This window comes from Scophthalmus maximus, chromosome 21 (assembly GCF_022379125.1).
Source record: "Scophthalmus maximus strain ysfricsl-2021 chromosome 21, ASM2237912v1, whole genome shotgun sequence".
NCBI classification, from domain to species: Eukaryota; Metazoa; Chordata; class Actinopteri; order Pleuronectiformes; family Scophthalmidae; genus Scophthalmus; species Scophthalmus maximus.
The window spans coordinates 2,686,460-2,700,467 of NC_061535.1; the positions used below are offsets into that span (position 1 = coordinate 2,686,460).

Consider the following 14,008-nt stretch of genomic DNA (forward strand, 5'->3'; position numbering starts at 1 on the left):
AAACTTCACCCCAGTGTGACAAATGATCGAAGCCTGATTTGGGGCAGGAAAGACAAGTGTGGAGGAATGAGGCAGTGGTGTCGCCGAGACAAATGAGTAGTTTGATCTTGTCCTCTTTTTTTTCGTCCCCCAGCCCAGGAGTGATTATCCTACCACCCAATTTGAAGACGCGTCGCTGGAGAATCACTTGAGCCTGTTCACTCACAGCACATCCCCACCGGGGGTGGCCATTGTGGCGCTTCCTTCTGCAGAAAGAAATAGTCACGGTTTGGAACGTGGACGTTTATTGCTGTCTGAGTATTGCTTCACATCACATTGGTGAGTTATTGCTGACATGATCTGTGTGGATGAAGAATCAGCATACATGTTTTTTTTGGGGGGGGGGCTCGTCGGCTACTTTTGAGACCAAATAATAATGGATGACTAACTCAGAGCAGCTGGTGGGGGCGGGCGGGCGGGCGGGCGGGCGGGCGGGTGGGCGAGTGGTGATTTGGGCTTCTTCCAAATTACAGATAACTGATCACAAAGTCTGATCAAAGCACTTCGTGGAGAACACAAAGCTACTCTATGCAGCGAAAATACCACAAGAATTCTGCATTTTGCAGACGGCACAGATAATCTGGTGTAATACAAGTACACTGGTACATTGTACATTAACAAAATGAGAAAGGTCGTGGTGACATTAGGGTACCATGACACATCGCCTCCAGCGTCTAGTGGGTGACCTAACACACTGAACTCAGCAGGAAAAAAGGGGGATCTGTGCTCGTTACATGCAAATGACACCGAGGTCGAGCATGCAGGTCAGATATTATGTGGTTGTTGTTGTTGTTGTGTAAATTAAATTACATTCAGTTTTTTGCAGATTTCTTCCTACATAAACTCTTTTCTATGTGAGCCTTTGTTTATAGGTTTTGTAGACATTTCATCATAGGCCTGTTAATTTATTCTGCTGAGGGATTTTCCTTAAGGGATAATATATGAGACATTTGCGTTATCTCTTTAAAATGATGATAAGATAAAATATATCACTTTATTTCAATGGGTTTCTTGCAACCTGCAGACATGAAAGGGCGAATTTAATTCAAAAGGTGAAAGATTATTGATGTAAGGTGGTTACATAATCCGACGGGACTCCATACTAATAAAAAATGGAGGAGAGGGGGTTAACGGTGATGGTGGTGGAGGTGGAGGTGGGGGGCTTTCTCTAGCCTCCCAGACCCGAGCTCAGCCAAAACACATTAGCGGTACAATCCAGATATAAAGAAAGACAGAGAAAATGGAAGAGGCGAGAAGGACGAGGAGGAGAAGAAGGAGCCGCTTCATTTCTTCCTCGCATCGGTGGAGGACGCGGGGCGCGGATCAGAGAGCGCCGGGTCTATTTTTAGCTCTCCACGGCTGTTTAACTTTCAACGCACGTTCAGAGTGCAGCAGCAACAGAGGCAGAGAGCCGGGATGCTGCTCCAGACGGGCTGCACCCCCCCCCCCACACACGGCTTTGTTACCTTCCGTGCGCTTTTACGCACGCACACAGGCGCAAACTAATAATAACCCCACCCCCCCACCCCTCGGTTGAACAGCAACAAGCACGTGTCAACCAGAGGTCTGGTGCTGTTAACCATACGCACATTCTATGTACAGCTGCTGCCTGTAACATGTGATGCTCTCAGTGCTCTCTGCAGAACAGCGGAAGGGCGTGGCACAGGGGGCGGCCTGGAGGGGGCGGGGTGCAGCCCTCACGTGCAGTGGCTGTCTTTTACAAGGGGAAGACAGTGGGAAACGTTGCCCTATGGTGATTGTAAGCGAGATAAACGACGCCATCCTTGCAGCTGGGCTGTGGACGACTTACTGAGCCGCTGCCGGTGACATCCCGCCCCTCGGCCACCTCCCCTGCTGCTGTTCTCCGTGACACCGGACGGACCCAGTGAGGAGCAGAGCTGACCCAGGGCGCCTCTCTCTTCCCTCCTGGGTCTGCTTCGTCAGACGTCACTGGGGGTCCTGGCGCGCTGGGCCACACTGGCAGGCACGCAGCCACAGCACACCAGCCACAGAGCCTTCTGGATCTCCTGGTTCCGGAAGGCGTAAATGAGCGGGTTGATGACGGAGTTGTAGGTGGCAGGCACCAGTGTGGCATAGGTGTAGAGTGGAGGGTAAGTGTAGTCCGCAATGAGGGAGTAGACTGTGAATGGCATCCAGCAGGCGGCAAAAGTGCCCAGAATGATGGCTAACGTTGACACGCCCTTCCGCGTCGTCACGTAGTGGGGTGTGGCCGCCAGGAAGTGGTGCTGGAGGGCGATCTGATGGGCATGCCGCATCACGATCTTGCAGATCTGGACGTAGAGCTGCAGCATGAGGCCGAAGAGCAGCAGGAAGGAGACAGACAGAACGGCAATGTTGTTCTTCGTGAGCGGCCGCACCACGCTGCACGTGGCCTCCTCTGCCAGGCAGTTGACTCCCGAGACCGGCAGCAGGCCCAGACACAGGGAGAGGCCCCACAGCAGCACCAGCATGGTATAGGTGAAGGCCGCCGTCCGCTCCGAGTTGTAGGTGAGGGCATAGTACAGCGACAGGTACCGGTCAATAGTGATGGCCAGCAGGCTGAAAACGGAGGCGGAGAAGGAGGCCACCACCAGGCCCACGGTGAGCAGCTGGGCCGAGTCAGAGTGCAGCAGGTAGGCACAGGTGAAGTGGAGCACCAGGCCCAGGCCGGCCAGCAGGTCGGCCAGCGCCAGGCTGCCGATCAGCAGGAACATGGGGGCCCGGAGCGCCGGGTTCTGCCAGATCACAAGCACCACCAGGGCATTCTCACAAGCTATCAGGGTCCCGGAGGAGCACAGCACAATGTCCCAGGGGTTGACCAGCAGGTGCAGTTGGCTGGGCGGGAGGGAATCCTCTGCCGGAAACATCCCCAGGCCGGTGCTGTTGTCCATCAGCCCCTCGCCTCCACTGGCCCATGCTGTGGGGTCGGGGGTCAACCAGCTGGGGGTGACCGGTGGCTCTTCACTCATTGTGCCCCCCGTCTGAAATTGACACAAACACACACACACACACACACACATTAAGACAATCGTCTAATGAGTAATGTTTAAACAAAGTCTGTTTATACCAACAAGGACCATAAATGAATCTGCATTTTTTTTTATATCAGTGTGTGTTTTGTTTGCCTTTTGGTTTGTATTTTCAGCTTCTACAATTCAATGAAGTGCAAACAGAAACAGTTGGAGTGGCGGTCTACTCCACCACTGTGCACCTGTGTTGCTCATTCCACAAGACAAAAATGGACAAAGTCAGGGTTAGCGTCTCAGAGTGTGTGTGTGTGTGTGTGTGTGTGTGTGTGTGTGTGTGCAGGCCTGTGCACGCACATTATGCAGGAGCACGCATGAACTGTAATGCTTGTGCACAGTAGGAATGAAAACCTTGAGCTTCACAAGAAATAGTATTCGTTCAGTTGCTCATGGTTTTAAATAATAAAACTCTAGTTAAGTTATCATAATGTATCTCCCACTGGGGATTATCATTAGTATTATTACATGTAGAGGCCTGTAGCCGACATAGGTGCAGCACCACACGTGAAGATCAGCTCATTAATGTAATGGACGAGGCAGATGCATGAGGAGAATAGAAAAGGCTTTTTTGCAGCACATGTCGGCTAACCCTCCACCGGCACCGGCAACAATTCACGCAGCTGTCGGAGGAGGCCGCGCAGGTGCCGCTGTGCCAGGCGGCAGACACCGCGCCCGTCATGGAAACACAGCCTCTCTCATAGCGCCATGCACGCACTTCACACTGGTGGCCATATGGTGCTGCACCTAACACCAGAAGAAGAAGAAGAAGACCCCCCCCCCCCCCACTATGGCTGATCCGCGTCAGCTAAAGGATGCTGGAGAGAATCAATGCACAAACGCCCCCCCCCCCCCCCCCTGTGCATGTAAAGCTAAAGGATGCTCGACCATCCCACCCACCCTGCCTACCTTGACTCTGCGAGGTGAGACTTCCCGCCTAGGTGGAAGAGTAGCAGCCTTGCGTTTCCATGTTTATGGATAAGGACGGCGCAGCGCCGGCGGACAGAGACAGCAGCCCGGGGAGAGGAGGGAAGGGGAGCGCGCCGCGCGGGAGGATGCTGGTCCTCTCTGCCTGGAGGCGGGGGATGGAGGAGGAAGAAGAAGAAGAAGAAGAAGAAAGGAGCGCGGAGCCGCTTTGCCCGTTAACGGCGCATTGCCGTGGACTGCGGCTGTGCGGTGGAGCAGCGGCGGAAGAGAGAGGGAAAGGAGGGGGGGGCTGATGGAGAAGGAGGAGTCCCGAATGAGCCAGGCTCCCTCAGACTGGTTGAACTGAAACGAGCCAACGTCTCTGGTCCCCTGCCGTCTCCAGGTATCTGTTCACGTCGCTTTATTGTTTCAGTCTTTTACCCGACATGGAACATTCATTCAGCCAACCAGTGAAGTTGATTTCCCTCTCACACTGCAGTGTTGTGAGTCGCCCCGCTCGGGTTTCAGATGGATGCAGGCCGGGACTCGCTTCCCCCCTGCGACGCCCTGCTATTCTCGTCCCGTCTGTGCTATTAACAGCAGCCCTGATGTGTGTCACCATCCTCCTCCCCTCCCTCCCTCCCTGGCTCCTTCTCCCCTGTCCTCCATCTTCTGTGCCTCATCTCTCCATCCTCGCGGCGCTGCCTGCGAGACGCCGCTCTCTGCTCATGAGCAGTCAAACGGCTGAGTTGTTGTTGTGCACGTCTGACCACAGTGACCAGGCAATGCATCGCCTCTGTGAATGGACGTTATTCCAAAGCACCTGCCTATTGAGTGTTAATGGATAAAATAAAATTAAAAAAAAGCTCCTGTTGCAGTTGGGGAAGAGGAGCTCTCACATTGACACCGCCAGGGGGCGACGCTGAGCCCGTATGAGTCATCGGTGCGCACCTGAGGGACAAACCACCACCCGGCCTCGATCTGACCGCCTTTATTTCTTTTTCTTTAAAACAGAAAATGATCGCTTCACAACAGGCCTTTTCAAGCAAACCCTCAACATTAAACTTGCCAACACCTACAAAACGGTATCAAAAGTGCACCATAGTGTTAATACATCTTCTCAAGGTCTAACATTTTCCAATGATAATATTATCTTCTTGTTATATTTATACAAATACCATTCTGTACACTGTAGAAATACACAACCCAGTGTACCCAGTATAAGCGGAACACTCAACCCCCCCCCACCGCACATGTTCTGCTTTCCACCCATGAACAAAGATATGATCCACCCTCAGTAAATCCCAGTGCAGAATTCAGAGTGTGTGTGTGGGGGGGAGGGGGGGGGGGAGACACCAGGCGAATATTACATCATATGAATTATTAAATACCCTTTCAACCCCACACCCAAGGCAAAAACTAATACACCACTCATACCAACCAACATTTGTACGACCCTCAATCGATGTCTTTTTTTTTTCTTTTTAAACAATCTTGACACAGTTTTCATTCATTATCGTCTCATTGTCGCTGCAGCAGCAGCAGCAGCGGCAGCAGAGGCATCAGTGTCCAGCCAGAGTGAAGGGGACGATGGGGCGGGACAGACACAGGGGGCCAGGAGGGACAGCTGGTACATAGGCAGAACCTCCATGGCTGAGCTGCAGCGCAGAGTGCGTACAGTAAAAGCACAGGTATGGAGCACAGCTGCGAGAGCCGCCGTGGTGCGTTTGTGGTCCGCTGCTCCCCGCATAGAGGGAACAGAGCATTCCTCCCGGTGACTGTGGGCGAAAAACGCTTGAAATCCACTTTTAGTCTCTGGACTGGTAAAAGAGGATGTAGCCCGACTCAGAGTTCTTGGAGATTTCAGAAGTGAGACCGTAGAATTCTTCTATGGCCTGTGCGTCAATTTTCTACAAGAAACAGAAAGGCGACATGCAGCACGGTTAGAAAAGTCCATATTAAACTAACAGAGATGCAATTGTAAAGACTGAATAAATGAATAAAAACTCACTGACCTCGACAATGTCGTCATCAAACAGCAACCAGAAGTCGTGACTTTTCACAATGGCAATGTAGTGACCCCTGTTCGGACCACTGGAAAGAAATGAAACGTGTGCATTAGCTCTACAAAGTAATAGTGTCCCTGGTCAATCTCCCCCTCTTGACATTAAAGACCAGACACATCCATGACCCACTCCTCACTCCTTTTACCTGATTAGATTCAGGGTCATGTGAGTGTGCGATTGAATACTTCACACATTAAATGTGGGTTTAATAACACTGGACAACTGTATCTGGCCGATGTAAAACCAATTGGCTGAACTTAGATCTTTATCATCTTTTTAGGGTTAGGGGGTTAGGGAACACAAATCTATCTATCTGTCAAGACCTGATAATATTATACGTTTTCAGCTGTGGATGACACACACTTAATTACTAATGTTTTAACATCATTCAAAATTGACCAATGCAAAAGAGGAAAACATAAGTCTGTATTGTGTATGTTCATTTAGTTTTCTAACAGTTTCTTCCTTCTTTAACACCCAGGCATAACCCCACCATCACTAACAGGTGCGACAGCAGAAGCTTGTGAATGGGCACAGCATGGCGTAATTACGTGGCAAAACTGACCCACATACAAAAGGGCACCCGAAATATTCCGACTTACCCTGACAAACCCGATCTTCACCCCTCGTCACTGTAACTTAACATGTGACTTCATACTATGAAGCCTTTTTTTCTTTTCTTTAAAGTGGTTCGGTGTTTTTGTTTGATAGGATTCAGCAAACGAGAGGAGCAAGGAAATGGGAATGAGATGGAAAAAATCTCTGTACATTGTGAATTCCTACTCAGTAGCATAGCCACTTTGCAACCAGGACAAACATCCTATGAAAATATATAACATCAAGAAGAAAAGGGAATATTTGTGGCAGGACACTTCTTCAAAAATCTGTCTTTTTACACAGACTAGTATCGGAGTAGTATTATTCATTTTTAAATAGTTGACATACAAGCACTATTTTTTGTGTGAGTATTATAGAGTGGAAAAGTATAATATTGTTTATTGTGAACTTATATTGGGATACATTCAGTATTGTGGTTTGACTACACTGTGTCATGCCCAGTAATATGTTTGTGTTGGTTAATGTCAGTCAGAGCAGTTAAATAAAACAGAGAAATAAATGTAATGTAACACTTCACATCACTAACTCCCACTCACTCTGGGTCAGACCTGGTCTGGTGGATGACGGTCTGCGTTTTCTCCTGCGAGATGTGATTCTGATTCTATTGTATCTTTATTCGTGGGCTCAACTGCACTTTATGACTGTTTTCTCTGCGTGGGGACGGTTTTAATGTGTCATTTGGTACCCATGCGTTTGCGTACACACCTCCCACAATGCACCACCACAGCGACCAGGTCGTAGAGCCTCTCGGGATTGGTGGCGTCCCCAGAGGTGTTGAAGAGGCGAAGCTCCAGGGGGAAGACGACGCGGTAGGACAGCTTGGTGTAGCGCTGCAGCTGTTCCATGTACTTAAAACGCTTCAGGTGCAGAGCCAGGATCATTGGCAGCTTCTTTACGCGCATCCTGAATTACATAACATTAGTGTCAGACACGAGATCTGAATACCCACCACATACAGAAATGCACTGAAGTGGAAAAAAACTAAACTAAAATTCATACACAAAGAATGAAGCTGGTCACTGACCTCTTGTGTGCCTCCTGCTTGCTTCTACATTCTTCACAGTAGTATTTGTACTCGCTGCACAGAGTCTCTGTGTTACTGAAACCTCTGAGAAGAGGAAGAAAGATGAAACCGGTCAGTCTGAAGTCCACGTCTACAGTGAATGTTGTAATTTCAAAATATTGAATTCTCCACATGCAGCGTGGTGAAGGATGAAGCACAGTATGAAATGTTTTACTTTGTGTTTTTTACTTAGATTGAAAATTACTGATGAAGGCGGAAGCCTCAAACCAAAAGCATCTGGTAATTTATCAAACTAAAATAAAATATAGATATTTTTTTACAGCTATGTGGTTAATTCCAACCTCCAAAGTCTAGGTTCCATGTTCTTAAAATGTAAAAGCCACAGTGATATTCACAAGTAAGTAATACGGTGATGCTATATATTTTTGCATTATATTAAATGGAGGGTTGGAGCCTTTTCTTGATTAACTGATCCATATTACTTAAAAAATTAAAAGTGTTAAGACAATTTTCTATTTCTTTTTCTGACCAACTGTTCAAGCTGCTCCCACCCTCACGTTTGAGTAGCAAGAACAATCACACTGTTTAAACCATCACGTTAATCACCAAGGAGATCAACTGCAGCACAAAATCTGCTTCCTCAACTCTCGTTGCAGGTCTGCGTCTACGCGAGGCTGTTTTACCTGAGGCAGTGTGTGATGGAGGTATTCTGTTCTACATCCACAGAAAGGTCCAGAAAGTCCTCATCTTTGCTGCTTATCTGAAAAGAGAAGAGGAAATCAAATTAAGCAGCAACATCCAATTATTAGACAAATATCAAACTATGAGTTGTGGCCATATGGCAATTAGAAATTATACTTGTGCTATAAAGCTTCATCCTGACATGGGCAGAAGGATGAAAACATTGAAAGAAAACTTTGAATGATGTTATCCACTCAAATTTCCCCCCTTGAATAAAAGTAGCAGGGAGGCATCCTACCGTTTCACAGGTGAGGCAGCGTGTCTCATTGGTCAGAGTGCCTTGGAAGATCTCATGGACCCAGGTGGGAGCGGGTGTGGCATTGCTGTTGTTGTTCTGGGAGTCCAAGGTGCCGTTGGCAAGGCGGCCATTGGTCTTCTCCTGCTTCCTCTCCTCTTGTAGCAGGTCAGCAATGGTGTTGAGTAAGTAGTTCAGGAATTCATGGGCATCCTGCTGCATGTAGTTGTCAAACAGCTCTGAGGGGGGAAAAGATGTATAGAGAGAAACTTTATAATTGTAATTCAGCTGTTCTACGTGTTCAGCAGGTACGTCAGGATCCCCTGGCCATCATGCTCGCTGCAAACAAGTCAACAGTAAGAACTGAGAGAATAAGGAAATTTAAATCAGTTGTTAAGGTGATGGTCATGTGCCATAGCCTCCTTTAAACAACACAACCAATCTTCCTGAGGTCATCAGTTTCTTCTCACCATTCTCCTTGCGTAGTCGTGTGATAAACTTCTTGGGTGGTATGACGCCCACTTTCCTCTTCTGGTTGGCAATGCTGTGGAAAAGGTCAGCCAGGCAGGTGAGCAGGTTCTCCTTCCGCCGAGGCTGGCTGCGGTACGCCAAAATCTTTTCCCGGAACGGCCGGCAGAAGTACAGGGCCTGCAGCACCGAGTTGCAGTAGCAGGTGTTTCCAAACTGTGGGCGTTAAGCACAAACACTGTGAGTATGACTTGGGTGGGAAACGTGCATACAAAAAAACACTACATCTCATTCGCTTACATTGACCAGGCCAAAGTAGTGCTCGTTGACTGGAAACTGCTCAGATCCAATCTCTTTCTCCAGAGCAGAGGCATTGGCGCCCTGAGGGACGAGAAACATATGATATTTTCAGTAGAACAAGACATACTGTAAGTATAGCTATATATATATCTGAACTGAACGTTAAAAAAAATGAATACTCTCTCTGAATCAGGAAGCACCTGCCAAATTAGAAAAGCAGAAGCTGGGCATTTTCAAGGTCATGTGTCGCTGGACAAAACAAAAACAAAACAAAAACGAATGGGTCCTTAAAGTCTCCAAGGCTACAGGAGGTATTTTTCTGGTACTGCCCTTTTATTCCATTAGAGCTAAAAGAAAACATGCCTCGTCTTTAACTGACAGTGAAGTTGGGCTGTCACTGGCCAGTGCTGGAACTCCTCTCAAAAAAGCTTTTAAGATGCAAAACTGGGCTGAGATGCATGGGTCAAAAAAAAAATGTATTCAAGTGCAGAGATTTTGGTTTTGTTTAAGGAAGTACGGGTCTGGCTCCCTGTTTGAGGAAAACACATATCCATCGACTATGATTTTGTAAATGTTGCTAGGTGACGATGGGATGTGCAGACAGCCGCAAACTGCGCGTGGTGGACCCGGACTCGGGACCGGGTCCACAACTGCGTAGCTGATGTTGAACTATGTCGTCATTGCCCGCGTTGATGACGTCGGGTAGATCGCCGAAGGCCAAACGTGCGAAACTAGCCCTTATTCTGGTTCACACGCTGCAGATAAATCCCCCCCAGTCGGGAGCCATCCATCATCCAGCTGCGCTCCAGTTGTTGGCGAGCTGCGACGCTGGTATTAGCTTCAGTTACCTTCGCGCTAGCTCGTTAGCTGGGAAAATCCCGGCAGCAGGTGCCCTGTCATCGTGCTAAACGGAACACGCGGTGGATAACTTGCTAAATAAATCGGCAGGCGACGAGTTAAAAACGGCCAAACGAGAAGCGGGTCAATCTACCGCCGTCAGCCAAGAGGGCAGAGCGGAGAAGACAGTGGGTGGCTGCCCGCTTTGCCTTGGTCGGAAAACTGCTTTGCTAGCACACGCACACCCCCGGACAAACTGCTTTTTATATAGAATTCCGCGGTCCAAAAGGCCAATAGCGGCGCGCGCACGGCTTTCGTGTTACCCTTGGGTCTGACTGATGTCAGTAAGACGCTGCCGCGCACTCACCATGGTACAAAAAGAGGCAAATTTGGAGACTGTCATTAGGATTTCCATTCGGCTAACGCCATCTTCCAACACACCGCCGCGCACTGACAAGACGGGGCTGGCTCTCCTCGTGAGGGGCGGGCGGGCGATTCCGCTCGGCTCGTGACGGAAAGTCCAACGGCTCCGGGAAACGAGAGCGTTCACGGCATAGGTGCTTCCGCCTTCACCTTATACACGGCACATCAGAGCAGATCGCTCCGTTTTGCTGTCTAGCTTTCTTTAAAAAAAAAATAATTGGCATTTCTAAAAGCCAACTGATGCCAAAACCTGAAATGAGATGTCCATGAAATTGAATAAGTCAAAACGCCAGCGCGCTCAAGTTAGTTCTGTGAACCCATGACAAAGTAATAACTGTTCCTGGTGTCCAAAAGGAACTCTGTCCCTTGCGGAAGAAGGCAAAACATATATTCCTAATAAACGAGCCGCTGCTTTCATGTGTTGTTTGCTTTCTAATCTCGTCAACTGCGATAAACAGTAAACACGCCACATACTAAACACGCCACATATGCGCCAATGACAACATCTGATCTGAGAGCAGTGTACGTATTGTTCTGTGTATTTACGCTCCATAGGCGCTGACCCCGAGTCTGCTGCCTGCCTCACTCGCGGTCATTTAGTTCAGGCAATATCGCGGACTGCCTGAATTGTATTTTACTAGTCGGAGTTTGGGGACCCCGAATCTCTCTTTCCGCCGTACCCGCCATCTTGTAGCGACCGGGGGTAAGATCTTCTCCTCGTTAAATTATATTTTTTGGGCTATAATCGTATCAAACATGCACAATTACGTTGATATTTGCACCGCAGACATACTCTCGCATGTCATGTGGTTAATCTATTCTGAAAAAACGCGCCGTAGAGTTATATTGTTCGTGTAATGTGAACGGCAGCAGCGGCAGCAGCAGCATGGCTCTCCCATGTGGGCTTCGCAGGCAGAGAAACAATCGGTGGAAATAATTTTTATTTGACATCCCGTTTCCCACTCTGAAATACAACTCGGCTGGCAATGGTGGTGCAAATTTGGTCGGTTTTATCGAAACACAGGGGAATTGTTACCAATGTAGCACCTGGAATGCTAAAGTTTCTAACACAGCCGGTGGAACTAGCTTGCTAGTTGAATTGCGTAAAATCCAATTCACCATAAAACCACCTATATTCAGTCTTACTAACGTAACTCTGGGAACACAATCCTTTACGTCGTTGCTTTCATTCCATCAGATCAGTTTCAGATACATTGAACTCAAATTAGCTTGCCTAGTAGCAAAGTGTGGCGATATAGGCGTTGATGCAGTCGTGGCCTGCCTTTTCCCCTGTATAGTGAATTTTAATGTACGTCTTTCTTGTGGTGACACTGAAAACAGTACTGCAGTTTGCCACCTCATATCGTCGTTTAGTGCAGCGAGATGAAAATAAAAGACTCTTATCAATGTTTTCTATAATTCAGAACGATGTGGATGGCATACATTTTGGAGAAGTAAAATTTCATCACTGGCTTTTCTTTTTCTCTCTTTCAGTAATCAGGCATCATGACGAACACCAGAGGCAAGAGGAGGGGGACCAGGTACATGTTCAGCAGGCCATTCCGCAAGCATGGTGAGAACACTTGGTGCTTCTTGTTGCAATGTCGGGGGCCACAGTTGAAAGTCCATTCCTACTTTACTGATGGTGTGTAGGAAGCTGGGGCTAAATGACATGACTAAACTGGCATTTGCTTCACAGGCCCAATCCCCCTGTCAACTTACATGCGCATCTACAAGAAGGGCGACATTGTTGACATCAAGGTAAGACGGTCTCTATTTACTTTATCCTTTTTGGGTGATAAGTAATTTCCATTTCTAAAGATGTACTCTATTCAAAAACAGCAACAACAATCATTAGAATTTGAATTTAATTGTCTTCCAACATTGTAGTGGAAAGAGCTGTGAAAATTTAATTTTCAGAGGTTAAGACTTGGTGGGAATTATCACAAACACTTAAGTGGAACTTCTTTTCAGTTTCATTTATAAGAGCAAATACTTGGCAACTATGGGTGGGAAATTAATTATCCATCGGACGTTGAAGTTCGAAGTGGAGCTGCTCAGTGTTATCAGACTTGACACAGTGGAAGAAATCCGACACATTTAGTTTTAAGGCCTTATGTATAATGCAAAGTTTTGTTTTCACCATTAGCCATGTGATTTCCTTTCAGGGCACAGGTACCATTCAGAAAGGAATGCCTCACAAGTGCTACCATGGCAAGACAGGACGTGTCTACAACGTAACCCAGCATGCTGTTGGCATTATTGTCAACAAGCAGGTCAAGTAAGTGGGAAGATTAATTTATTTCATGACTTATCTAAATGTGTACGCTCGCTCCTTGAGCTTGCTCACACCAAACAACTTCGAACAGCTACGAATTTACAACATTTAACAACTTGTTCATCCATCAACCAGTTTGGCGGTTAAAGCCACACGTGTGGTGTGTTATCGTGTGCGACAGATAAAATGTATCATGACTCTGTGAAATTCAAAGTTGGCCTCATTTTAGCGTGCGTCTTTTAGTGTATTTGCTCATACATGTCATCTGTTAGGAGGATGTGACCCCATCTTCACTTTGCCACAAGGATTCTTTATGTCCTCAGTGGTCATTCATGTGGGGGAAAGTATTTCATCCTTGAGCACCCCAGTCTAACTTTTGTTTGACCTGAGGTTGTTTTGAGGAGACAGCAGAGTTTTGCATATTTTGCAACATTACTTCTACATTTGTGCAAATGCTATTTGGCATGCTACTTAAATATTTTGATTTATGTTTGAATGGATTTACATGTTTATCTTTTTGGGCTCTCGCAGGGGCAGGATCCTTGCCAAGAGGATCAACGTGCGTATTGAGCATGTGAAGCACTCAAAGAGCAGGGACAGTTTTCTGCAGCGTGTCAAAGCCAACGAGAGCAAGAAGATGGAGGCCAAGCAGAAGGGAAGCTGGGTGGAACTGAAGCGTCAGGTATGAAGCGACTGGGGAAATTACTGTTAAGTTGTAAAACAGGTGGAATATAATCCTGATGTCCCAGCGAAAACCTCCTCTTGTGAAAGAAAAAATTTGGACAAAGTTTTAAACAAAGTTAAAACTGCATTAATAAAGGAAGTGGTCTGCCCTTGTCTTAAATTTTTGTAAATTTTCTTTGGGGTTCCTGTTCTTATTCGATTCCCTCAATCCTCATCCTCCTTGTCTCTGCAGCCTGCTCCTCCCCGTGATGCTCACTTCGTCAGCACCAAGAAGAACACGCCCCAGCTGCTGGAGCCCATCCCCTATGAGTTCATGGCATAAAGTGCTCTCTGAAATAAAAGTATTTGTACACTCAACTGCTTGTC

At 47.4% G+C, this 14,008-nt stretch overlaps 3 protein-coding genes across 3 annotated transcripts; 1 reads left to right on the top strand and 2 right to left on the bottom strand.

The window, feature by feature from the left end:
• Nucleotides 1–462: 462 nt before the first annotated feature.
• On the bottom strand, nt 463–4,565 carry gpr12 (G protein-coupled receptor 12). Its single transcript, XM_035619152.2, has 2 exons — nt 3,972–4,565; nt 463–3,020 (listed from the first exon to the last, which is right to left on the bottom strand). The coding sequence occupies exon 2, from the start codon at nt 3,006–3,008 to the stop codon at nt 1,980–1,982; it is 1,029 nt and encodes a 342-aa protein (XP_035475045.2). The 5' UTR covers nt 3,009–3,020; nt 3,972–4,565; the 3' UTR covers nt 463–1,979.
• Nucleotides 4,566–4,943: 378 nt separating this feature from the next.
• Nucleotides 4,944–11,085, bottom strand: usp12a (ubiquitin specific peptidase 12a). The gene is made up of 9 exons (XM_035619147.2): nt 10,625–11,085; nt 9,421–9,501; nt 9,123–9,336; nt 8,656–8,891; nt 8,360–8,436; nt 7,677–7,760; nt 7,358–7,555; nt 5,984–6,062; nt 4,944–5,878 (listed from the first exon to the last, which is right to left on the bottom strand). Exons 1-9 carry the CDS (start codon nt 10,670–10,672, stop codon nt 5,777–5,779), a joined length of 1,119 nt encoding a protein of 372 aa, XP_035475040.1. The 5' UTR covers nt 10,673–11,085; the 3' UTR covers nt 4,944–5,776.
• Nucleotides 11,086–11,243: 158 nt separating this feature from the next.
• On the top strand, nt 11,244–13,999 carry rpl21 (ribosomal protein L21). Its single transcript, XM_035619153.1, has 6 exons — nt 11,244–11,383; nt 12,175–12,253; nt 12,380–12,441; nt 12,849–12,961; nt 13,490–13,640; nt 13,875–13,999. Exons 2-6 carry the CDS (start codon nt 12,187–12,189, stop codon nt 13,962–13,964), a joined length of 483 nt encoding a protein of 160 aa, XP_035475046.1. The 5' UTR covers nt 11,244–11,383; nt 12,175–12,186; the 3' UTR covers nt 13,965–13,999.
• Nucleotides 14,000–14,008: the final 9 nt, after the last annotated feature.